This window comes from Poecilia latipinna, unplaced genomic scaffold (genome assembly GCF_001443285.1).
Source record: "Poecilia latipinna isolate Pla-1442-1.1 unplaced genomic scaffold, P_latipinna-1.0 Scaffold1430, whole genome shotgun sequence".
Lineage (NCBI taxonomy): Eukaryota > Metazoa > Chordata > Actinopteri > Cyprinodontiformes > Poeciliidae > Poecilia > Poecilia latipinna.
The window spans coordinates 90,889-117,447 of NW_015114046.1; the positions used below are offsets into that span (position 1 = coordinate 90,889).

The 26,559-nt window shown below is 35.7% G+C and overlaps 2 protein-coding genes across 2 annotated transcripts in view; both read left to right on the forward strand.

The window, feature by feature from the left end:
• The first annotated feature begins 7,097 nt into the window (after positions 1-7,097).
• Positions 7,098-12,241, forward strand: LOC106962558 (DEP domain-containing mTOR-interacting protein-like). Its single transcript, XM_015057030.1, has 5 exons — positions 7,098-7,343; positions 9,442-9,600; positions 9,962-10,032; positions 10,280-10,384; positions 10,501-12,241. Exons 1-5 carry the CDS (start codon positions 7,325-7,327, stop codon positions 10,666-10,668), a joined length of 522 nt encoding a protein of 173 aa, XP_014912516.1. The 5' UTR covers positions 7,098-7,324; the 3' UTR covers positions 10,669-12,241.
• Positions 12,242-21,152: 8,911 nt separating this feature from the next.
• The window catches only part of LOC106962557 (collagen alpha-1(XIV) chain-like), a 73,783-nt gene continuing 68,376 nt past the window's right edge, over positions 21,153-26,559 (forward strand). Inside the window, exons 1-2 of the mRNA XM_015057028.1 lie at positions 21,153-21,300; positions 22,993-23,107. Coding sequence (XP_014912514.1) covers positions 23,026-23,107 — 82 coding nt within the window. The 5' untranslated portion in view covers positions 21,153-21,300; positions 22,993-23,025. The remainder of the gene's footprint in view (positions 21,301-22,992; positions 23,108-26,559) is intronic.

The window sequence follows — 26,559 nt, forward strand, 5'->3', positions numbered from 1 at the left end:
AGTAAATAGCATGCACTTTGACAGAGAAGTAAACATCTTTTTATTTTTGCCTTCAAGTAATGTGTCAACTACTTTTATTGAAATATTTTGTTTAACAAGGTTTCTTTTATCAATAGTTGGTTGCAAATACTTCCAAAGATGGTTTTTTCAAAGTTAATCGTCATACATTGGAAATTTACCTGCTTTTTGATTTCTAGGGTTAAAGCATATAAAGAGTCTTTGCGTTACACTTCTGTTCTCAGCACGGCTTTAAAAACACACAAGGGCTTTTGATGTGTTTGAAAAGCTCTGCTTTCACTGACGGCCTGCTCTCTGCTGGGAACGATTTGTTCACTGGGGGGAACGAATCTTTGCTCTTTGAAAGTGATCTGTACATCCATCACCACAGGGGGAAGAAAATCCTCATATTACGAAGACCACACACATGCCTAACCAGTCACATATGCATGGGCATGAACGCGTACAGAGGCAAGCCAAAGGAACTCTAAACACACAAAGATTTTTATACATTAACTCAAATAGGCTGCCTCTGAGGCAGGGGCTTTGATTTGAAAATTGATGCCAAAGAACAATAACCTACACACCAGCAGCCCCCCCAGCACAGATTACAATCAACAAGCTTACTGGCCAGCATGCTCGTATGACCTGAGGGCATGTTGAGAAAGTAATCCCGGGAGGAAGGAAGTCTGCAGCTCGAGTTTCAATGCACCTGGACTGTGACCATGTTGAAGAAATTGTCAAGTGAGTCTTGAACAGGTACATCAACGGACTGGTGAAAACAATCACACTCTTTGGGTTAATCTTTTTTTATATTTATCGATTTATTACATCATCTTAATAAATTTGGAATTTAAAAAAACCTGAGTGGTGTCACAAAAAGCTGTGTACTGCTTATGCTTTGTTTACTGTGGACATGTATGAATGTGTAGCTTAGCTTTTTAAGCAGACACTTTGGGCATGGTGATCAGTTTTCTTGTTAAAACACTGAAAATAAAATTACATATTCGCTATGTGTACATTTGACTTGTTTTGTAAGTGCTTTATTCACGAACTAATACATCAAACTGGCTCTTCAAGAATAAGAAAAAGTCAAATCTACACACCATGTGATACAGAGTAAACAACATTAAGATTTAGTTATGTAACCCTGTTATGGGGTTAGGGTTATTGTGTCCATTAAAAAATGGACACAATATACTATTTCACATATGTTTTATGTGAAATAGCTCTACGTGACAAATACAGAAATATACCCATTCAAAAATCCAAAATAAATGCACTCTTTGCCACCATTTGGAATATACACACCACTACAGTTTAATGGTCATCTAGACAAAAATTACCCAAAAAAACATGCATTAAGCATTTTAACATGTTGCAGGTATCATGTTTTGATACAAATTATGTTATTACATTATTTTCTTACTGCTGTGTGCAGATGTTTTATGGAAATTATGTTTAATTGTAGCTAATTTAAACACATTTATATGAGAAATAAAACAAAAAAAAAAAGATTAAACTTTGTAACTATTTTTTTTTTTTTTTCCAGAGAAGTTTGACTCCCACACATGGGAGTAAAACCAACGTGAGTCATTTGAAGCACCTTTAAAATCAGGGAGTTTCTCAAATAAAATTTCCTGGAATGATAAATAAAAGCGTTGCTTTGCTTTTTTCCAGCTTTGTCAGATAGTACTTGCAGTGAATCAGAAGCGACTCAGCATAAAGAGATGCTGAGCTACTGGCTCTTCTTGCAGGAAACATCGATATATTCAGCTAATTGTAACTTTGGACTTCATACTGTTAAATTACAACACAGTGGCACAGTAGTTCATGAAGCTGCCATGTATCGATTTGTGTTCTGGTACATGGCTGTTTATTTTTATGTGCATGTCTACATAGACGTTGAGCTGCCTGCATGTTGAAAGATCAACAAAAAAAATTCTGCAGCTCATTAAAAATCATTGTTTCAAAAATAAACAAATAAAAATGCTAATTTCTGAATTTGTTGAAAAATAAATTTGGAAGCTTAGCAAAGAGTTTATTACTGGATGACCCATAAAAACCTTCAACTGAGATTTGTGTGTTGTAGTTCAGGAACAAAGTACTTTGTACTTTATTATCTGCTTTACTATATTTGAACACAAACAAATGCTCTCACAAACCTAGAAATATGCATTTAAATGTTCACATGTTCAAATGAAACTTAAATTTAGATCACATTAACAAAAATGTAGAATGTTAACACATTTTCTCCAATTGTTCTTTCCACAAATAAAGTGAGAATTGCATGTAGAATTACTCTAACACAGGAAGGAGGGCAGTAGAATCATGTCAAGGTTGTGTATATTAAAACGACATGAAAACATGGGGTGAAACACAAAGTGGTACGAACTGCCGAGAAACAGGAAACAATCAGCAGAGAGCCATGCTGAGCTGGAAACAGAAACAAACCAAGTTTGAAACTGGGAGGATCTGGCAAGGGACTGGCGAGTTTTTAACTGAACAGATTGATACTGACACCATAATCAGGTGAGAGCAATTACACAAGACAGCAGAGTGAGGCCAGACCTGGAAGAACATCTGTTAGAGGCTGGAACTGGCTTGATACTGAGGAGGAGGTCCGCCTTCCTGCAGGATAAAAGCCCTTAACATGCAGGTTCATGTGACAAAATGGCCATAACACAAATCCAGAAACTCTTCAACCAATTTGACCGTCTTTCTGTTAGTTTGCAGAACAATGAGGCGCTGCTGTAGTTTTATTGGGAAGGCAAATGCAATTGACCCATTTGTACCCCCTATTGGAAAACCAAATTACTGTATAAAGCTCATTGCACTCCAGAAAGTTTTACTTGCATGACATTTTCATTGAAGTCTTTGGTTCTCTTTGTTTCATCATATGTTTTAGTCTATTTTCTTTCTCTTTATTTGTTAAGAAATGCAATTATAATTTTTTTGTGCCAAGCTGTGCATTCCCAAAAAGGTACAATGTTTAATACTATTAGAACAAATTATTCAATACAAAAGCTGTTTATTCAGCTTACAATATTCCCTAGAAGGATTTTCCTTTGCTTTGATTTTTCTTTGTTTTTGTTTGAAATGCTTTTTCTTTCCAATGTATCTGCAGTGCAGCTTTTACTTGGAATTGACAGCCTTCCAATTGGTAAGTGAAAATATTTTTAACTTTAATTCCTAAAAGGATTTATAAGCTTTCACGAAACAGACAACTAATCAAATTTAAATGTACAAATCTTGCCATAACTGTGAGAGAAGATTTCATCCAGCAGATGGCAGTATAACATCAGATTAATGTAAGCTTAAGGCAAATGGCAGATAATAAAGATCATCAACAATGCCCACTTATGCACTAATATAGATTCATATTCTCCACTTAATGGCATTTTTATCTATTTAAACTTTTAAAAAAAGTTCTTGAAAATGTGATATTTGCTTTTGTCTTGTTTTCCCTGATTAGCAGAGGTCTTTATTTCAGACATTATCAAGAGATATTAAAGTTTCTCCAGCATATCTCAAAATTGTACCATTCGTATATCTTCCGACATAAACTAGCTGTTTCTGCACAGGCTAAACATTATTAGTATTATCCTACCAAAGAGTTTGCAACATTTGCAAAATCTCTGTGAAAAAGAAAAAAAAACACCTGCAGCTTTCCATCTGCATGTGCAAACCCCAGACAAATGATAAGGTGTCTTTGTTTATGTCAAAGAGTCAGACATTTCTACAGACAAAAGTGCAATTTACATTTAAATCAACACAGTCAATCAATGATGAAACAACACGTTAAGTCTGTCTAACACTCTGTACATCAATTGTGGTGTACCCTGAACTCAATGAGCTCATTGATCTATGAAATCAATGGAGCACAGCAGCTAGAGATCACCAAGTGTTTTATGAGGCCAGTCCTGGAGGGAGGTGTCACAGAATGTCCCCAGAATAGATTTTTGAGGACAAACATTTACATTAGGCATTTGTTTCACAGCACTTGCTATTAAATTCAAAATGTTGTATCGAATTAGAAAAGGGGGACTATTCCATTCTTTTCAGGCTGGTTTGATGCTTTCTTGCTTTGGAAGTCTGAGGTGTACAAAGTGGGAAAAACAATGGTGAAAGTATATCCCACTGTGGTGCTCTTGTGCTCTAGAACAGCTTGATTAGCCTCTAAAACCTTCAGTCTCACAAACTGACAAAATCTTTGTCAGGTGGTCATTGATCCATGTGATTGCACCTGTGTCTGCTGGAGTTTCTGACAAAGCAAATAAAGCTAAGCTGTGTTAAATTTTCCATCCAGTTCCAGGTCTGAGGTCTCTGTGTTCCAGATCTTGAAGAACTTATTTAAACATTACAGGTTAGATTAGGAGGTTTTTCTCAATACTGGCATACCATGAAGGTCAAAAAATCCTAGTAAATGATCTGCTTGCATTTGCTTAATGGATATGAATGAATTGTCTTACAGCAGATAAAAGAAGCATGGATGTCATGGTGGCACAGACATTAGCACTGTTGTCTTGCAAGTTCCTGGGATTGAATCCCAGTTTAGGGTCTTTTTGCACAAAGTTTCTTTTTGCATGAGTGGCTTCCTTCTGGGGACTCTGACATCCTCAGTTCAATAACATGACTTTTAAGTTAATTGGTCACTTTAGGATGACCTTAGATACAAGTTTGTCTGTTTTTGTCTCGTCTTTGTGTCGCCCTATCATGGACAGACAAACTATCCAGGGTGTATCCAGCCTCTTGTCCAATGAACGCTGAAGATAGGCACCCGTTGGCTTTTAACCCTGCAAGGATTAAGGAAGGATGGATGGAAAAAAAAAGGAAATCTGAGGTTAAAAAAGTTCACAACCCTCAAAAATAATTTAGAACTTCAAGAAATTTCAATAATTCAGATAGCCTTTGGAACAGCAATAATTATTGATTTCTACTTCTGAAAACAAAAAGCTGAGTCACTGAAAGCAAAGAGGACAATAACTTGAAGTTGAGGAGTTGCTTAGTCAAGCAAAAAATATGCAATTCTGCACAACACAAATATCCAGTCCTTTTTAGACTTTGCTCAGTTTATCTGAGAATAAAAGGTAACACTTTATTTGACGGGTTGTGAACAAGACTGTCATGACACCGTCATAAAAATGACATAACACCTGTCATGAACATGAATAAGTCTTTGTCAATATTTATGACTGCTGACATAAAGTGTCATTCGGTAAATCATGACACTTATAATACAAAGTTGACATTAACCAAAAAAATTTAAAAAATTAAAGTGTAGTCAGTAATACTTTTATAACAAATTTATGTCAGATCATGATTTCTTGGTTAATGTCAAGTTGTCATAACAAAGACATTTTGAAAAATGTCAACTTTGTATTAAAAGTATCATGATTTACCGAATGACACTTTATGATAACTGTCATAAATATTCATGAAGACTTATTGATGTTCTTGACAGGTGTTATGTCATATTTATGATGGTGTCATGACAGCCTTATTCACAACCCATCAAATAAAGTGATACCAAATCTTCAGCAGTCTAATTGAAGATGTGCAACAGACTGTCCAGTCTTCAACATTTCAATTGAATTGAATCCTAATCATTAGGATTAGATTTAATACTATTGACTTGATCAATAGGATTAAATGTAATCCTATTGATTTCATCAATAGGATTAAATCTAATCAATATAATTTAATGCATTTTTGTTGTCCCTGAGAATATATAGAATTTTATATTTGCACTTCAGTAAACTTTAATTACTAACGCACATAATCGTGGTCTTCGTGTTACATGATCCTTCCACCTTCATGAGGTCTCAAGACTGGAAAGACTTTCTCCTGTTTAGTTGTGAACTGCTATCTCTGTGTTGTTATCTTGAGTCATGCTGTTTGACTCATGATCAGTTAATGAAAAAGCAACACTGACTGACCTAAAGAGTAAAGAATGGTCCCCATGTAGACAGAATAGAATGGAGTTATCAGAGGCATGTTTATTCTGTCTGCAGCTTGTTGTTGTTGAAGGTGGTGATCACAGCGGCAGGTTTCCTCATTGATGTCATTCTTGGCCACGTTGTCGAATTGACTCAGCTGAAGGTTGAAAGGGAAAACAGCAATGGAAGTTATTTATTAGTTGCTTGTCACTTTTCATTCCAACATCGAAGGCTTGTATAGACCAAACAAACTTTCATGAGTTTCTTTTTTCAGTTTGAAGTTGGCATAAATTTCTTTAGCATTTGGTGGGATTTAAATGATGCAACTTGGGTCAAACATTTGGATTTCATTATTCTTTTCAAATTAGATTGATAAGATTTTGGCCCATTCCTCCCTACAGCATGTATGCAACTAATTTAGTTTTGAACTCCATCTTTTCCCCAATACACTTTTTCTGCTCTACCCACAACATGTCTCTGGGTTTGACATCAGGGCTGCAAGATGGCCAAACTGGCCTTGTTTCCTATGAGCCACCATGGTACGCTTGGAGTCATCGGTATTTCAGCGTATGTCGTTTCCCCATGATGCAGCCAATCTTGTTATTTTCAGCTGGTGTAGTTTCCTCAGCTTTTTATTGTCCTGTATCCGTCCGAGCTTGAATAATTTTACTTTTTTCCCTCTTCACCTGCACCCTCCCACGCTCTGCATGGCAACCAAGCAGCAGCCTGTCTGGTACATTGCTTCAGGAATACATACAGTGTTGCTCTTTGTTAGTTCTATGCTAAAACTAACCAGTGTATCAAATAAAGTCCCAACCAGCTTAAACTGATTAAACAATGTTTTAATCTAGTAGAGTAAATACTTTTGTAATAATCTTTTCCTGGTCATAATATTATTAACCATCACTTCTGTTACTTACATGATTACAGTATTGATCGCACAATGTTGATTCATTTATTTAAATAATCTGTAGTGTCATCATAAACTGAACGCTTCAAATGAAAAAAATGATGTGGTAAAATTTCAAGATTGTAAATGTCGGTGCAATTAGTAAAAATCCTACATTGGAGATGACTCCTCCCACCTCATACCTCCTGCTGACGGCTGACTTGTTTGCTCTGGGGTTTAATATTTAGCTCACCCTCAAGCATTTTCCAACCACTTCACTAGCTGTGTTTTTAGAACTGTAAACACAAAGAGCATTTAAAGTACAGACTTGGTTAGGGATACGTTGTCGGTGAGCGCATGAAGAGAACTTCTTTATAAAAACAAACAATTGTTCCATTAGAGTTTTTATATGTGCGGAAGAATTGTTAAAGTTCCTGCTTCTCCACATGTATCCATAGATGCTCTTTTATTTATCAGTTTGACGAACGTCTGAAAAGAAATGGGTCTTCGTACAGCAGGTAAGAACTGTTTATAATTTGCAAATGCAAATGTTTATTTCTCCTCGATGCTAAAAGCAAAAATACGAGTTCAACATGTGTGAATTATTTCAAAATATGTGTAATAGGTTCAAACTGTTAGAAAAACACAGAGCAATGTTAATGCTGAAATCATATTATTTAAGTAAAATAAGCTAAATATATTAAAATATTGACAACTTAAACATAATGAGGATACCAAATGACAAAAGCAAACAATAATGTAAAGTAATTCTACAAAGCTTAAAACTTACTTTTGTTCGGGTTGAAAAAAGCAGTGCCAGAAATAAATCAATAAACAGCAAAAAACAAACTAAAACATTTGGAGCTCTGTGGGAGCTCACATACAAAAAGAAAGCAAACATTTCCTGTGCAACTCAGACATGCTTATGAGACAGCAACCTGTATATCACTGCATCACTCACAGAAAATGTGGCTGGAGTAATAGGCTTCACACCACATAGTTATTTAGCAAGCATTAAACAAACTGTATTATTATACAGTCATATATCTGCCTGACACATCATGATGTCACTTTCCAATAAGACAGGAAAAGAAGAGAGAGGGAAGAAGGTGTGTTTATCACCATCACTCGGTTAATCATTGATGTGCTTGATGTTATTTTTGTACAAAAAAATTCAGATTCTAATCAATGTGTTGCAAACCACTGCATATAGTAAAAGTATACACATGCATATCAAACTTTACTTTTACATTATCCAGGCACAAAAGCTCATTCTACAAATTTCAAATATGTAAAGGTTACTTTGACAAAACACCAATGTATGAGTGCATTAAATGCATTATGTCAAAACTGACTTATTATTGTTAGTTTCTTGTTTACAGTCAAGGCTTATGAATCTATAGCAGTAAATTATGGAGGAAAACAGGAACATGCTATCTTTTGGAAACTATAACAGCACAACCTGTCCCTCTTATCAAAGCAACCAACAGAACAATTGAACATGTTTCTTCATCCCTGCAGAAGTTAACATCATGGCCAATATTTGTCTTTCATATCTCTATAATTCAAAAGAATTCCCTCCTTGTCAAAGTGGAATGGAACAGAATTATAGATGATATAATATGTAGGCTTACACAGAACTGGGTCACTGTAAACACACTTTAATCCAGCTGATTGCACCTTGGTGTACAACTAGATTGAACCCCTGGAAAGTTGTTACTTTCTGATACTTGCTAGGTTCTTCCCAGAACACACCACATACTTTACCTAGAACCTTTGTGGAAATTATTGGTTGTTTTTAGAAACTTACTTAAATAAACTTACCTGGTGCTTTTACTAGAACTATAGATCACTTTCTAGAACTTAATGTGTACTTTCTAGAACTTTCCCTTCCTGTATAGGAGTCAAACTTATTGCTGATCCACAACATTTGTATGTGCTAAAGTGAAAGTGAAAGCATTTGTGATTTATGACTAATAAGTACCATGAAAGTTACAAGAAAGTACCTCTGTAGTTGTAAAAAATAAGTTCAGGGAAAATTACTTGCAGGTTCAAGTAAAGTACTTGGTCATTCTAGAAAAGTAACCTCCATAGTTCGTGGGAAGTACCTGGAAAGTTTTTTAAAATTCACCAGTGAGCTCCATGAAAGTTGGAGAAATGTACCTCTTAGTTCGTGAGAGTATCTAGAAGGAGTTCTAAATACCTCATATGATCAGGAAAAGCAATCTGCAAATTTCTTCAAATTTCCAAAAAGATAATTGTAAATTTCCAAAAGTAACTGGTAAGTTCTGGAAAGAGAACTCTAAGTTTCAAGGGTGCCTACTTGGTCAGTTATGGGAAAGCCAAATTCGAGCAAGCTCCAGGAAGTCCAAATACCATTACATTACATCTTAGTAAGATTAAACTAGTAAGATCATTTTGGTCTAAAGTAAAACCCACTGAAAAACTAACCAAAACAACGAAGTCTTGAAATCAAAACTACTTGAATTGAGTCAGGAGAATAACCACGTTTAGGCCAACAAATGACTGAATCAATGATCGAAAAAAAAAAAAAGAATCTTTATCTTTATGTGAGTCAGCAAGTTCTCCATGATGTGCGTATCTATCTCCTTTTAGACAGTGCTTCTAAGAATGAAAAAGCCACTAAGAGTGGGAGCTGTGTTGGTCCAGCAAGACCCAGGCTAAGAAGCAGCAGTGATGGAAACATTTACACCAGAAGAACAGTTGGTGGCTGCAGTTCTTTCTCCTCCCTCACACTCTCCAACCCTAAATCAGGTATTATTTTTCAGGCAACTGCTATGTTTTGTTTGGGCTAATGTACATGCAGGTTGCAAAAACAAATGACAGCAATGGCCAATATTGCTGTCATTTGTGTTGTTAGGCTAGTGGCATGTTGGAAGCCACAGGGTGATGTGACATTGATTTATCACTGATGATCTATCATTAAACTCAGATTATCTAGGTTTAAAGTAGAGTAAGTCCACAACATCCAAAATATGTCGTCTCATAATGTTTTTCCTCCTTTAGAATTATCCTGTTGAAAACTAAAAATAACATTTTCTCTCTTTTTTTGTCTCATTTTTTTTGTCTTTTTCTCTTTCTTTCCCCTATATTTCTACCTCTCCCTTGTCTTTAGTCCTGAGGAGACCAGTGAGCACCGAGGAACTGCAAACACCAGGCGGCCCCTACATTAAGAAAACATTCACAGTATGTTTTACATTTGCTTAAATTAAAAGCCTTTTCCCATTAACATGAATAGAGAAGAGATATTATTTCTAATCTTTCTTTGGCTTTTACAAGAAATATATTCTTTTTTTTCTTTCTTTTTTTTTTATAAAATTTGACACCATTGACCAAAATGTGTTTTTTTAAAGGATGTTTTAGGCTGATTTTTCACCTCCAAATATGCACAGATTTCAGTTCTATAAATTGCCCTTTCTGTACTTCTCTACAGATTGTGGGTGATGCAGTGGGATGGGGGTTTGTGGTTAGAGGAAAGCAGCCATGCTACATTCAGGCTGTGGAGCCATTTGGTCCAGCTGCTGTTGCTGGGATGAAGGTAGACAAAAACAATTATTCAAAAGAGATTTTATCTTAAATAAACCATAAATCAACCAGTTTCCTCTTCTTTTTTTTTTCAGCTAACTAATGTTTGAATACCTTCCATATTTGCAGGTACGACAGTTTGTGGTCTCTGTGAATGGTCTCAATGTTCTCGATCTGGACTACAGGACAGTCAGCCACCTGATCCTCACCGGACCCAGAACTGTAGTGATGGAGGTGATGGAGGAAAGAGACCACTGGGAAGAAGAAGAAATGCACCTTACTCAAGAATCAAACTAGAGAATAATTACCACGTGTTGAGAAGCAGGATAGGTTCTTTTTAGACTGCAGTTTTGAATATGTAGTTCAGTATTTTAACAGACACATGGGATCTTGTGTTCTGAAAATTATAAAATTCAGTCTTAGATGAGCACATCAGTCAATTCATCACTGACCAACAACCTGCTCAAAAACAAGATTTCTAGAGTTCCAGAAAAAAAAAGGACCAAAATTAAGGCAAATGACTATTAGACTGAAGTAAATGGGTGTCATGATTTAGTCCAAGAGTTTAGTTATTGTCATTTATGGCATTAAGAATTGGTACAATGCTTAAATTCAAGCCTTAGAATTGTTGGAAAGCGTTCTGCAGAAGAATGAAATGCATTGCATTTCACTGGCAGCTAAAAGGCTACTGGAATATCTGAAACAAGAAATAGCTCATATGTCTTTAAATGGGTTGAAAATGTTAAAATCAAGCAATCAAGTTCATTTGTATAACACATTTCAGCTATGAGGCAGATTTACATCATGAAAACATAAAAACATCATAAGTACTTCGGTTCTGAGTGACTTTTTCAGATTATCTAAGGTGTCTGACAAAAAAAGACGCCTCGTGTCTGGAAAAATGTGAACAATAGATGAAAATATATATGAATGACTCAGCAAAAATGTATTGTTTTAAAACTAGAATTGCCCCAATTGAAAATTGGTTATTTAAAAGCTTGTAAAGCGCCTTAAAATGTGTCCTAAAGTCACATTGGGTTGTTAGGGAAAAGCTAAACTCGTCAGTAATAATTCCACCCATCTTGTGTTTCCCTCTTCAACATACCAGCCTATGTGTGCCTTATAAGCCTATTTCACCTCCTTGCAACCATCTGAGACAAGACAAAGCACAGCATTTATGGTTGCAGTTATCATTTGAGTATCTTCGATTTTAAGTCAGGATCTATCTGCTGTGTCATTTGACCTAAATAGTTTTTAAACCTGTATTAATTTGGTTCAACATAATTTCTACCTATTAAATGCTAACCTCAGAGTCCATGGGAGAATATATTGAAAACATATTCTGGAATTAATTGTGTTGTTCTCATTCCTTTTCTGAGGTTACTTGGACTTTAAACTCTGCCACTTTACTGCCTGTCTGTTCACAAACCCAGTATCAACAGAAGGAACATTTCCACTGAGCTGCTCACAAAAAACATGTCTGTCCACAAAAAAACACCCCTCTAGACGTCCCCTGATTGTGTTTGTCTTTCCACCCACGCCATTCTGATTCCCAGAAAGGAAATAGGAAGTGTGTAGTTGAAGTGTGAGGCAGATAAACAACTTAATAAAAATAAAGATTGTGACTCACGATTAGTTTGAAAGTATTTTTGTACAGTCTACTCTTCCATTTACATTGTATACCTTTATATCTGTTTTTATTATGTAGTTTTTTGTTTTGTGGCATTTTTTCTGCATTAGTATGAATGCTTTACAAGGATTTGATCCCACAGCCTCAGTGAATGTCTTTATTCCCCCTTTCTCTTTTATCATACTGTCAATGCAAATAATTAGTTTTGAAAAGTGTAAGATAATAAATTTTCTTCATCGATATTGTTATTCTACATGAATATCTTTTCTTTTTTTTTCCCTAAACGTATTTGCAGATTTTAAAGTAAATAGAAATCCCTTTTAAGCACAATTGTTTAAATTATTAGTTTTCGTTTAAAAACATTGTCTTTAAATTCTTTTTCTTTCACATTTTATGTTGAAAATGTGAAAAACAATAAAATGTTCTTCATTGTCACACAGACATTGTCCTCAAACATGATGACAATATATATAAATGCTAAAGATTAACATACGTTCATGTAATCCTGTTCAACTAAATAACCTGTCATTATTTAATTTGTAACATATAAAATTGGCTATGCTGTCCCACCAGAAGGTGGCGGTATGGACTAAATTGTGCATGATGAGTCACATCAGTTTTGTCTTTAGCAAACAAAATTCCTCAGGTTAGCTTGTGAACATTAGCATAAACTATAATAACAATACTAATACAAAAAAAAAAAAAAAAAAAAAAAAAAAAAGGGAGAAATTCCAACACACGTTTCTAGATTTGATTTAATGTAATTCAATTCAATTTCAATTACATTTTCCAACCAAATTACATTCTGAGATCATCAGAATGTAATTTCCCTCAGAGGGAAACATTTTTGTTTTTTTATTGATCTTACAGATTCCATTAATAAAGACCTTGTAGGTAACTGTTATTGAGTCGTTTATAATATTGAGATTGTACTGTTTATTATTATTATTATTATTATTATTATTATTATTATTATTATTGATTTATTTGTCTATTTATATTCTTCATTTCATGCCTGGCAGTCCTTTTTAAAAACTAAATGTATGTGTTCATTGTAACCTTTTGTGTCCTGTGAAAAGCATGACAACTAATTTCCTTAAAACAAAAAAGGTCAACAAAAAGTAACAAGCAGCACCAAAAGGTTTATCTCTGACATTTCTGGATGCCCCATTTTTTAACTCGGGGTGTGACAGCAGTAGCATTTAGGGAAGTTAGTGTAAATGTTGGCTTTGTTCCTGAACTGTTGAACTCTGTCCAGAAGCTTTTCAGTCCTTGGAAGAATGACAGAAAAAGAGCAAAATTACTGTCATTACATACATTCTCTCCTGTCAGCAGGGAAACCTCTCAGTGATTGACGAGTATCTGTCAGCTGATGAAAAAAAGGTTAAAAAAAACTTTCATGAATAAAGGGAATGTAAATTGTTGAAAAATGTAGACCAGATTTTTTTTAGTTGGTCAAAAGAATAAAAACCCAAATACATTCCATAACAGGAGGAAGGTGGCCAAATGTTAGCCTACGGATTCGCAGCAGATTTCAAGCCAACATTCTCTGTCAGAAAAGAAAATAATGATTGTATGGCCAGTACGTGTGTATCTAGCAAGACAATGACCTATAGATTAAAACATGTCCAATCTCCCTTGAAAGTAACTACTGAATCATACCACCCCAACCTCATTTTGTCAGATCAGTAGTATACAAAGTAATGTCATTTCATTATATTTAGTTTCCCGCTAGCAGTTTGTTGCAGATTTATCTTCTTCTGGTGCATTATTTTCTTTCATCACAGTGTGTTGTTTTTTTAATCCAATTCTTCCCTCTGGACCTTGCTAGCTTGTGAAGACATGATGGTTTATTCTTGAGCTGGAGTGTTTTCAGGGCTTCAGATGTCCTTTTCTTTGTGCCAGTACTGTCCCTGTCTGATTTTCAAATCCACCCCCACAAAAATGTTTTCCTTGTTGCCAAAGTTTCTGCTTACTTTTACCCCGCCCCCTCCCCTCCCCCACCCATCAGGTCTTCCCCCTATATAATAATTCAAATTTCCAACATTTTTCAAACTAAAGTTTTATGGAATGCTTCTGTTTACACGCAAAACAGCTAGTGGCAACAGGAAATAAAAAAAAAAATATATAGCTTAACAATCAGTGAGGCAAACAATTTATGTATAAAGTTTTTCATGTTCTGGTAAAGCTACAATACGCTGCAATTTAAAAAAAAATTCTGAAAATTGCTTTAATATGATAAATAGCCAGCATGACAACGCTTCCCCTGAGAAAAAAAAAAAAAAAAAGGTTAGGATTCCCAATCTTTATTAAAATAAACACCGGTGAATAACTGAATGCAGTGTGAAGCGCTTTGGGGCTCTGGATATGATAAAGCACTATAGTAGTTCAGGCCATCATTTATTTTATAAGACAATTTGACTAAATACTGAGGAAATACATGTAAACTGTTTGACTTAATAGATGTTTAAAAATAAGTAAATACCTTCTCTCTTGTTGTTCTGGCATTTAGCAAATTGAAATAATCAATCCTAACTGAAATAACTGTTTAAGACAAAAATGTAAATATAAAATGAAATATTTTGATATTTCTAGAAACCTATGACCATAATTTTGCATATATTTGATCTCCAACTTAGTGAGAAACAGAGTAGAAGAGTTAAAAAGATGAGGCATCTTTAGTAAATATCTCTACAATAATTTACAGAAAACAATGAAAATAAATAAACAGCGCAAACCAGGGTTATTAAAATAAATGTGTTGATGTGAATGAAAACAATTAAAAATCATTTGCAGATATTACACATAACTGTAAAAGTAACACAGAAGCCAACTGTGAACAATGAATAGACTTGAAGATACATCATAAACTTATCTATGATTAGCACAATATGTCATCAGCATAAATTATTTATAAGGGTTTTTAATTTAATGTAAATCATTTTCCCCAGCTTCCTTCTAGAAAGGTAGAGCTTTGATCTATTATTGATTTTCACTTAATAAATTCACTTTTGTAATGAAAAGGAAATGCAAATGAAAGGACAGAGGAAGGTCAACGGTAGGTTCTTTTCAAGACTTGACACAGCTGAGACATCATCATGCAAATTAGGCGAGTATCTGCAAAAACTGTAATGGATTCTACCAAAAAATACTACCATTGCATTTGCATACATTCTTAATATAAGTGCCCGCCCGACATAGTATTATGGAAATTGCAAAACAAAAATTAAATGCAATGCATGTCACTAAAAATGAAAAGATTAAAAATGACAGAAAAAGCATTTTTCAAGGCTCAGTACTCCTGTCCTGACAGAAGTGTTGACAGGTCATCACAACAGACTAGCACTGTGGCTCCCGCTTCATAAATATGTCTCAAGAGTGATCCTGGTCACTGAGGCATCAACACCAACATCACCTTGGGATGCAGTGATTACTGTGGACAGCTGGATAAATGAAATGTAAACAAGTCCCTGCTGCAGCTGCAGCATTTAAAAGACATCATTAGAAAAAGTGATGCATTAGAGGAAGAAATCCAAAACACTAAAAGGTGCAGAGGGGAAAACTTCCAGTTCGGCTGATGGTGTAAGGAAGCTTGTTTATGAAAAACGCAGTTTTCAGCAGCAGCACTACTAATTGTAGTGTTTCTATCAGTGGGGGCAATAATCCAACATGATTTTGTCAATATTTTTTAAGCGTATGAATTCCAAAAAAGAGACAACTAATTTTGTTTAATTGTAACATTTATATATTGCAATTCATTGCATGGTAGACTTACTAAATTATTAGATCTCAGACTTTGATTTGATTTGCTGACACACTATGCAGAATCTGACCTCATCTTTTGATTCTGTTGATCATCAACTCTTTCTGGATAGGGAGGTATTTGATCAATGTGTCAGGATTTGCTTTAAATTGCTTTTCTTCATATCTATCAAATTGTACTGTTCTATGTCAGCATTAAATTATGGTCAGCCCCAGGGTTCTGATTTAAAGTCATTGTATCTACTGGTACACATTACCCCTCTGTAGCTCATTTTAAGACATTTCCAATCACTGTCCTACAAGTTATAATAAGCTACATATATCTTAAGTTTCATAATATGTGTAAATTGCATTTTTTAATGGATTATCTAAATAGATGATGGCTATTACATTTCTCCAGCTTAGAAGAAGAAAAACTAAAATTCTTATGCTCCAGATAAACTGCACTTCTGTTAATTAAAACTCTTCGTCCTCCTGCCTTTTATGACATTCACTTTGGCTCTGGTTTTATGTTAGACCTTCATGTTCAATTTTCTGTTACCTTCATGTTTTACCATTTAAAAATAATCGAACAATTAATGTATGCATATAAAATTATGTTCTCATTTTTCCATTGAAACTTTAAAGTCACATTGCAGCTCACTTTAATCTTGGTAGGAATAAATAGTAAAATGTCTTGTTGAGCTTTGATGAAACTATAAAAGCATATGAAAGTCTTAACATTCTCACCTTGTTCACTGTTTGCTACGAGAGGTCCTCAAATCCTTCAGTGACTCTAAAAAAGCTCATTTAAAATCAATCAAGGAGAGATCAAGGAGAGAAGCTCCCAGCATTATTCATGAGTTGGTGAGTGTGATGTGATGTGATGTGATGTGATGTGATGTGATGTGATGCGGAAAACAAGACGTGAACTGGACATGCACTGGGACTGGGGCACCAGAACCGTTTCAGATTCGTTTTCTTAAAAAAAACCCATCAAATACGACATTTTACACAAAAATACAAAGTAGGCCATTGTCTAAGATACTACGTATGTGTATGTGTGTGTTGTTCACACTTTTCGTGATTTAAAAAAAAAAAAAAAAAAAAAGGAAGACTCCTTTGACAGATGTTACCTACAGGGCAGTTCTGTACTGCCCCCTGCAGTTCTGTACCGCCCCCTGCTGAATAAAATATGCTCTACGACAGACATTCAAAAAATCCCTGGAAAATTAAAATATACAATCATGACTGAAGACCAAAACAACTTAATGCAACTTGGCATTGACTCTTCCAAGTGTGTGGCGCTCCACTGGAGGAGAAGAACGGATATACGTCTGTTATTATTATTTTCCTGATTTAGTGATTTAATGTGGAGATCTGGCAAACACACTGACCTCCAACACTTTTTTCTGCCAGCATGAGTTTTTGACTTATCTCGGGCGACTTTTGCTGTCCTGTGGTTTAACTTTAACTGCTAAACTTTAAAATCATCAACAAAGTACCTATGGGCCAGAGACATACAAAAGTCGTACAAAAGATACTTTAGCAACTCCAACAGCATGCATAATACTGCCTAAAATTTGAAAATTGTTTAAATATGTATGATAAAAGTCAAAAGTTGACAAACACTAAGAAATAAATTAGTACATGCTTTAACTGAGAGGAATAAAAATGGAAAAATAATTTAAGATTTAATTTCATGAATGCCCAAGGAATGAAAACAGACATCACTGGATTGGGATGAAATATTAATATGATAATTTGATCAATATTTTTCTAAAACGTATTTTCTCCTTTTGAAGAAGGTGAACCACATTAAGATGCTAAAAATCTGAGATGAGTTATATCTTTAAACAAACCCCTCATAGCGCATCGTTTGATTCCATGCTAGTTGAAAAATTCTTAATGCTTACTCTACTTCTTTTGTAACCGACCTTTCTCTTTACATTAGCCATATTAGAATCGAATTATTGCATTCTTCATCCAACAAACTAATCTCAGAAGTATAAATTGAAAGTTTTTTCATTGCTTCTGTAACTGACGTATAGTTAATGTTCATACAGTATGGCTTTAAATAATTTGTAAAATGAGAACTTTAGTCAGCATTACACACTAAATGTACCCAGTTTGGACGTTAGGTATGGCTGAAGAAAACTAAGGGAGACATGGTGTGTATCTGAGATGCATTTTGGGAGTTGTGCAACTCAGCGTTTGAAGGGAACACTAAATTTTCCTGTTAAATATTTATGAATATGATAATGCAGTAGACTTTGGAGACCTTGATTTCTCCTGTTAAAGGCTACATGCACAGCAAACAAAACCCATAATAACAGAGTCAAAGATAGGCTTAACCCTCACCCTAAGCAGACAGAGGCCCATTATGCTTTCAAGGCTCTGCAGTATCTTAGAGATAAGAGCACCTGCACATCCAGAGCTGTGTGGTCTGTGTGGTCTCTGCTCTGTTGCAGTGAAATATCTAAAGGAATTTAGCTCATGTAAAACAGATGGAATCATCTGTCTCTGAAGATGATGGTGTCCTTCTTCATGTCAAAAACATCAAACTCGAAACACTATCATTAAGCAGCTGCTAATAAAATAAATACAGGGAGAAAACAACAGTTGCCAAATCACAAGGCAAAAGTTGTGGTTATAATTTAGTTAGCTAAAGCACCTGTGAACAGCTGGGCATGCAATCTAGACTTCTTATAACATCAGTTACAAGAAGAGCAGCACATTTCTGCTGAGTTAAGTTTGTCTTTAAATTCATAACTTAGATCTGGGAAGGAAGTCACACTGGAATTGAGTGTAATGGTGATATAGAGTCAACTCTGGTATGTTGGTTTGTGCATAAGACTGACATGACACTGTCAAAAACATAACATCTGTCAGGAACATAAAGAAGTCTTTATGAATGTTTATGATAGTTGTCATGAAGTGCATTGAAAGTCCATTAAAAATGCCAACTTTGCATTAAATGATCATAATTTACAAAATCATGCAAAGTTGGCATTTTTAATGGGCTTTTAATGCAACTTTTAGAGCAACTTTGCATTAAGTGTCATTATTGACCGAATGACACTTCATGACAACAGTCATAAACATTCATAAATACTTCTTTATGTTCATGACAGGTGTTGTGTCATTTTTATGACAGTGTCATTCATGTCAGTCTTATGCACACTCCTTCAAATAAAGTGTTACCAAAGGACCTTTAAAAATATACTTTTCATTAATCTGTATTAAATATATGTAATATTATTTGAGATTTTGCTATGAATCTATTTTATATGTACCACTTAGTAAATTGAGTTATAGAAATGAAATATTTTTATTGATATTCAAATTTATTGAATGTTGTAAACATTTAGCTATATTCATCCATGAAGCTTGATGAATCCAGTGAATCACACCATTATGTCAGGTGACCTGTAATAATAAGCAAGTCAGATAAAAGTTAATATTTTTGACTGAACTGACAGAAATTAGCCATAAAATGGGAACTGTACCTTTACAAAAAAAAAAAATACTTAAACACAAATGGGTCCATGAACAAAGTGAACTAAAAACTTTTTCTGCAAGGAAGACATTCTGTTAAAAATTACTTCTCAAAATTTGACTATTTAAACAATAGACAAACTAAGAATTGGGTTAATTGACAACGTGAGATGTTTTTATTATGATTAATTAATTTATTGATTGATTTTGTTAGCCATTGTGTCCTAATTCTGCTTATTGCAATATGGGAAGAAGATAATAAAGTTTAACATTTCATTTTGATTTAGTAATTTTAATTCTCTTTCTTTCATGACCCTTCTATATTTCGCAGAAGCTTGAGGCAAACCTAAAAACAATCAAATGTCAAAGCGTCTCCGTACTATAGAGGAAGTATGATTTACAACAAGCACCTGCCCACGAAGAGAAAGGTGCATCAACTGGAGCCCCTGAAGAGTCTTACAGCATGCAAAGTCAGGAGGGTCACAGAAATACATATTATACCTGCAGCCACTCAACCCGCCTGCCACTCAAACGCATTTTTCTGCAGCCGCACCTTGCATTAAACAGAGGAAAAGGAATGAGTAGCTGGAGGGGTGGATGGCGAATGAAGCGGGAAACACCCATCAGCCCGCTGCAAGTCTCAACTGAGCGGGCTGAAGTTAAGCTGCCCGAAAAGAGGCACGGTAAGATAATTGGGATTTTCAAATTCCCTTTTCAAATTAAAAGAGAAGCTTGGACTGCTGGCTTGACTGCACCTAGGAGGGGATTAAGCTATTTAATTGAAGTGTGTTGGATCTAAGAGTTGCAGGTCATTTGCACTCGAGGACCAGGATTATCCACCCCTGCCCTATAGTAAAGTTCTTGCCCACATGCAAGCACACAGACATACGCAAATCTTACTTTTTTGGTTTCAGCACAAACTGGCCCAGTTCGTCGTGGGTGCACACGCAGTGTTCCTGTCTTTTTTTAAAACTTGCCTGGACGTCCATAAAATATATACTGCACAGCTTCTTCAACTTCTTATCACCAGAGCACAATAACCACCATCTGAAGTGAATTGTGGCATTGGCCAATAGCTTTTGTAAACACAATGGAGCTGGGCAAACTAAAAGAAAACTCCAACTCATGGTGGACTCCTGTCTATTAATGAGTCAGTATTAATGGATTCCCTTTCACCTTCAGATATTCTGGGGAATGCAACTTATTTGCAGAAAATTTGCCAATTAGATTATTTTCCTTGCAGTATATCTCAAACATGTGAAAGGAAATGCAGTCTGGAAAGCTGAAATACCTAGGCGTATTGGTACTTGACATTCTATTGGCTGGCTTTTCCAAAGCTAGTCAATAGCAGCCATTGTGGAGTGGCATCTATTTTGCTTGGGGTTGATTGGCTGTACCCCAAAGTCAAGTCAAACTTTATGAAGGTGCAATTTGTTGTGAAGACACAAAACAGCCACATATTAGTTATAGGCAGTTTGAAGTGTTTTAGAGAGGGACTAATATTAGCTATTTTCATGTGCAGCTATGGTTCCTTACTTCCAGGGTCCACTGCATTCCCTTCGGGGAGCCACCTTGTGTAGTGTTTGTACTACATATGATGTGTGATTTTCTGTCAGTTAAAATATTTATGTCTGTCAAGGAGAACTGATTTATAAAGTTAATAACAATGAATTTTCATACTACAAATCAGACAATGAAATCTGTGGCTTCGAGGTGTCTTAACAAGAGTAAACCTAACATAAAACAAATCTGTATGGATTTTAGTTCTGTGCCGCAGTGGCAGAAGGAGGCGTTCAAACATATATTGAGACGCCAATGAATAAGGTCAATAGAGGTCTATGGATAATAAATATTCATTTCGGCACCCTTGGTAACTACGTATTTTATTTTGAAATTCCCCACCGGTAGTCTTGTGTCTCATTGAGTGTAACTTGACTCCAGGTCGTTCAGCCGAGAGTTGTTGAACGGACCGAGTCGGGGAGTCTGTGTGGGACCAACGATCCTGTGACTGAGGTGTCCGGAGGGAAACGGCAGAACCTGGAAACATATGATCTGAGAAGGTAACGCTGCTCTGCATTCACGCTGCACAGACCTAAAAAAAAAAAAAAATCCCGCTCTTTGAACAACCTTTATATTCCACCTCAGCGCGTCTCAGTTGGGCTGCTGATGGCGAGACGTGCAGATCTCACCTGCGCTCAAATCAATTAAGGACAACTTCCGTTGCTTTTCTTCACCTGAAACAAAACAACAGCGAGTCTGAAGGCGAGTTAATATGTTAGCTCATCTAGAGGATCAACTTGTTTTCTCTGTAAGAAAAATAATAAATGCTCATTGATCTTTTACATACGATGCCAACTCGCTGAAATATGTCTGATGCCAAAACGAAAGTTAAGACTGAGCTGAGAATGTAAACGTTTATTGCCATGAGGAATTTACTTGAAGTTTTTTTTTTTAATTTTCTTTTGTTTTGCTTCTTTTTCTTTTCAGTTAAGTTGTTGTCAGTTGTAAAGGTATTTTAATTATAATTCTGCATTTCTAGTTGCTTGTTTTTTGATGTTCATGCAGACAAAAAACGGGATATTCTAAATCAAGTTGGTGCCCTCAGGTTTTACTTGCAGAGGATATCTAGTTTTCCCTCTGTATTATTAGTGAAAACGCAGCTCTTACAGGTGACAGCTGTGTCTGCTGCTGCACCTCTATCCCCCTGGAGTAACATGTTTTCATGCTTGATGCAGCTTGAAAGACTCGCATGAAGCTCATTCCATTGCCAGCTCTCCTAACCCTCCTCAGCTCATATCAAAGATTTCCTTTACAAAAAAAAACTAATAATGATTGGAGGAAAACCTCTGTTAAGATCACAGGACCTGGTGAAATTCTAAAGCTTGCATGCATTTTTTGTGGTTCTTGCAGCTACATTTCATCACATTTCAATTCCAAACCAGTTGCTAACTTCTTACTGGACTTGATTAAAATTTCTGCTTGGCACAAATACAGTTAATTCTACAGAGAAGACTATAAATGGTTTAAATTCTAATAATATTTTTATGCCAAAATGGCTTGCCCAGTTAATTTGAGATATGTTGATTCATTAAATGTTCACTATCTTTTAGTTTAGTTCTGTGATATTGAGAGGATGTTTGCAACGGCTGCATGTGTTACCAGGTAAAGTGAGTAATAAGTTCTTATTTGATCTATGCCAAAGTATTTATAGCCCTTGATCTTTTTCCCATTTGGTCATGTTAAGACCACACTTCTAGAAAACACCCTTTAATTCACAGTTGTGCACTTTTCTAATACAATACATTTCAATAAAAGCGAGTTTTAAATTTTGATCCAAGTTTCTCGTTATGCATAATGAATTGTGAAAAAAGTTATTTGGTTATGGATACTTTTGGAAAATTCTTGAATTGGAAGAGTAGGTACAATTCATTAGTCTTCCTGCTAGCTTTTTAAAATTTTGTCAAGTGTTCTGATTTTTTTTTCCCTCAGTTACTTATGGTTGCTATTAAGGAATAGATGATCTACTAATTTGCACTGCATGTAAAAGACTTGCCACAGACTGATTCACTGCTAAACAGATTAAAGAACATAACATTTCTCAGAATCTATAATGAAATGCTCAATGGAGGCTAAGTGGAAAACTGAAGTCTGTCACCTCCTTCTGTTTCTGATCATTTTTTGTAATTCTATCCTTCCTTCCTTCCTGCCTCCTTTGTTCCTTCCCTTCTTCTTCCTATTCCGCTTAAACTCAGGTGTTTTGTGTCCTCTGGTCACCTGGAATCAGGATGCAGTTCTCAGTCAGACTGAGCTTCTTCCTGCTGGGCTTTGTTTTCATCGCAGTGTTGCCTCACACAGCAAAAGGCCAAGGTAAGTACCACTGCCTCAGTACTCATAAGTGTCACCAAAGACAAAATGACTTACAGCAAAGGACCAAACATAACTGAGGTGGGCTTTTAATAATAAGGACAGGCAGTATAATTGGAAGGGCAATAAACTTTAGAAGATAGTGAAAACTTGCAGGGCTTTGAAAAACAGAGCTTTATGTGTTGATTTAAAACCTGGCCACAGGTTTGAGGGGTTCTCCAGCAATTTGATTGGAAATAGGATGGAAGTAGGCAACAGTGGCAAGACATGCCTACTAGATAAGGCCCACTTACTTTAGATTTGAATTTCAAAGAAAAAACTACAATGAAAAGCAAAATTAACAATGTGATAACGATGCTTAATTATTACATTTGGAAACTCTGAGTTTGGTCTTTTGCTTTTACCATTTCACTTTTAAAGTTTGTATTTCTTTTTACTGTTTCCTTCTCATGTGCTCTGATCTTCCTGTGCCTTTTAAAGGGAAAAGCCATGATGATAAAATCATAAAAGATGATAGAAGTGGATTCTTTTGCTTCCATAACTCTTTAACTCTACTTTTTGAACCTGCTGATTTGTGTGCACGTGGTGTATAAGCTGCACTCTGGCTACAGATTTTGAAAATGTGGAAATGATGCAAATGTGGAATCTCTTGATATTTAAAAGCCTAAAATGAAGCGTCTTTTCTGTTTTATTGGTTTTCATTCACAGATCTTTGTATAAAACAAGTAAACTTCTAATTTAAGTTTACACTTTCACTGTCTTCAGCTCATTTAACATTGAAGCAATTAAATAGACTTACTCGTTGCCTGATTAGTCTAAAATGAGTTTCCTCATCATCATTATCATAATGACCTATTATACACATCAACTTTTTAAGAGGTTTTTGTTCACCGAATGAAAATGATTGATTTGTGTTCCTATTTAATTAGTTCTGCTTGTTTTCCAACATTATCCAAACATTAGAGCTGGAATAAAGTTTTCAGTTTTAATTTGTTGGATTTCAAGTGTTGTGTGAGGCACTAAAAACATTTTCCCTTGAATCAGTGCAAGGATTTCATTACAGCGAGACACCTCCCTTGTTGGAGCGCTCCCACAGGTTTTTGGAATTGGTGAACCTAAAACAGGACTGCACTGAAACCGATTTCACGTTGACGCCAGCTCCTTAACCACACTAAGATTACATATGCTGACGCTTTACCACGTCATAAAACAAAATTGGAGGAACAAAGGTCAGTATGAGATATATTTAGTTGAAAGAGATTTATGTTATAGTAATTTCTTAAGGTATTTCATACAAAAGAAAGGGGACTGGGATTACCACAGCTCCGTTTCAGACGGTGTTGGGCAGTTACGGTGTCTGTCTGACGTGTTGATTGGTTGTGAGCAAACCATATTCCTACTGCCACATTTTGTGTGCAGGATCTTTTCCAAGCTTCTTTTGCAGAATTTTTGCACAGCCATATAACAGCCTCCACAAATATTGCCAGCCCAGTGAAAAATGTATATAACAGCCTTAAAAATAAATTGTTGTTCCACGATGTTGGTTGAGGCTTGACAAACTTAGGGCTTTGTCCAGTTGTAATCTAAGGCTTTTTCAGCATTTATCTGACATATGAGAAAGTTTGTGGTCATAGTAACTTTATTATCACCATTTCAAATTGAAGTTATTTTGTTTTTTAGTTCATCATATGCTAAGTGGTTCGTAACAAAATGGCATCAGTTATCAGAGACCTATTCCAAGATTAAAAATCTTTGGATAGAAGATGGAAATCTCAAATGCACTATATTACCTCAAGTATTTGTTGGTCTGGCTTCAAGCAGATGGGAACTTAAATAACATCCCATAACTAATCCAAATAATTCAGTTATAACAGGTTAAGCTTTTCTTGAAAGGCTTTCCATGTGGTTTAGGAGTATGTTTGTCGGAATTTCTTCCAGAAGAAAGATAAAAAAAAAGTGAGGACAGACAATGGTGTTGGACAAAAAGACTTGACTCATAGTCCCAGCTTTAACTCAACCAAAATGTGTTCTGTCAGGTCTCTGTGCATCTCAGTCACATTCTTCCACACCACATTTGCTCCTTCTTGTCTTCATGGACTGTACTATGTGCACTGGTGCTAAGTCATGTTGGGAACAGAGAGTGGATATCTCTGTAAAGTTCTCACTAAGTTGGGAGCATCAACCTGGAACTGAAATGTCACGGTATGCTGATTTAAGAGTTCCTTTCAACAGAACTCCAGAAAACAAAACAAAACAAAAAAAACATCCCCACACCTTGACACTCTGCCGACAGGGACTGGAATGCTTTTCTCTGGGCAATTCTCAAACTCTTGAATACCAGACAGGGAGGCTTTATTTGTCACTCCAGAGAACACATCTCTGCAGTACTAGAGTCCAGTCTAGTGTGCTTTGCTCCACTGCGTCTGACACTGTGCATTCCACTTGGTGATGTAAGGCTTGGAGGCAGATATTAGGCCATAGTAACCCATTCCACAAACTCTTTTCTTTACCTGTGTGATGGCCATATGAGGTTTGTAGGTCTGTGGCCATGTCAATCCGCTATTCACCTCAGGGTTGGAGTGCCGGACTGGAATGGGTTGCAGACGCAGTTGTTTGTGGAAGATGTCTGTGTGCCTAGGTGCTTGGTCTTAAGCACGTGTGGCAGTAGAAGTGGTTGGAACAACTTCACAATTCACTACGCTGGATGGGTGAGCAAATATTTGAAGCAATATAGTATGGATAAAGACACAAAAACAACTATGTAAAACGGTTGCCATAATACAAATAAAGTCATGGATTTATCATAATTTCCTGACTGATGAAGATTTGCACATTTCCGCCTTACAGGAGATGCATGTTCTCTAATCCAGTGTTTTTCAACCTTTTTTGAGCCAAGGTACATTGTTTTAATTGAAAAAAATCACGAGGCACACCACCAACCAAAAATGTAAACAAAGATACTCTGTAGTCACCTATATTATATGTATAGTCATTCTTATCAAAGTGTCTTGAATAGGAATCCAATAAACACAAAAAATTATTTTTATCATATTTTACATTTCTTATTTCAAATTGCACTTAACATGTCCACTTCAAAAATACACCTGAACAGTGCCACAACACTGTCGTGTGTGATGTATGAATAGTAACATCACTAACATCAGTGATGCATGAATGATACTATTCATGCATCACTAATTCTCTTGTTTTAATGTAAAATGCTCTGTACCTATACTACCATGATTACGCCTCTAGTCACTACTACAGCAGAGACACTCAAAGATGGCATTATTCGCAGATAATTAATTCATTTTCAAAAAATCTTTTAAGATCAATTACCGTATTTTCCGGACTATGAGCGCACCATACTATAAACCGTACCTTCAAATTTTTTGAAGCCCCCCGTGCGCCCCGGAAACTTACATATATCAGCCGCACCGGGCTACAGGCCGCTG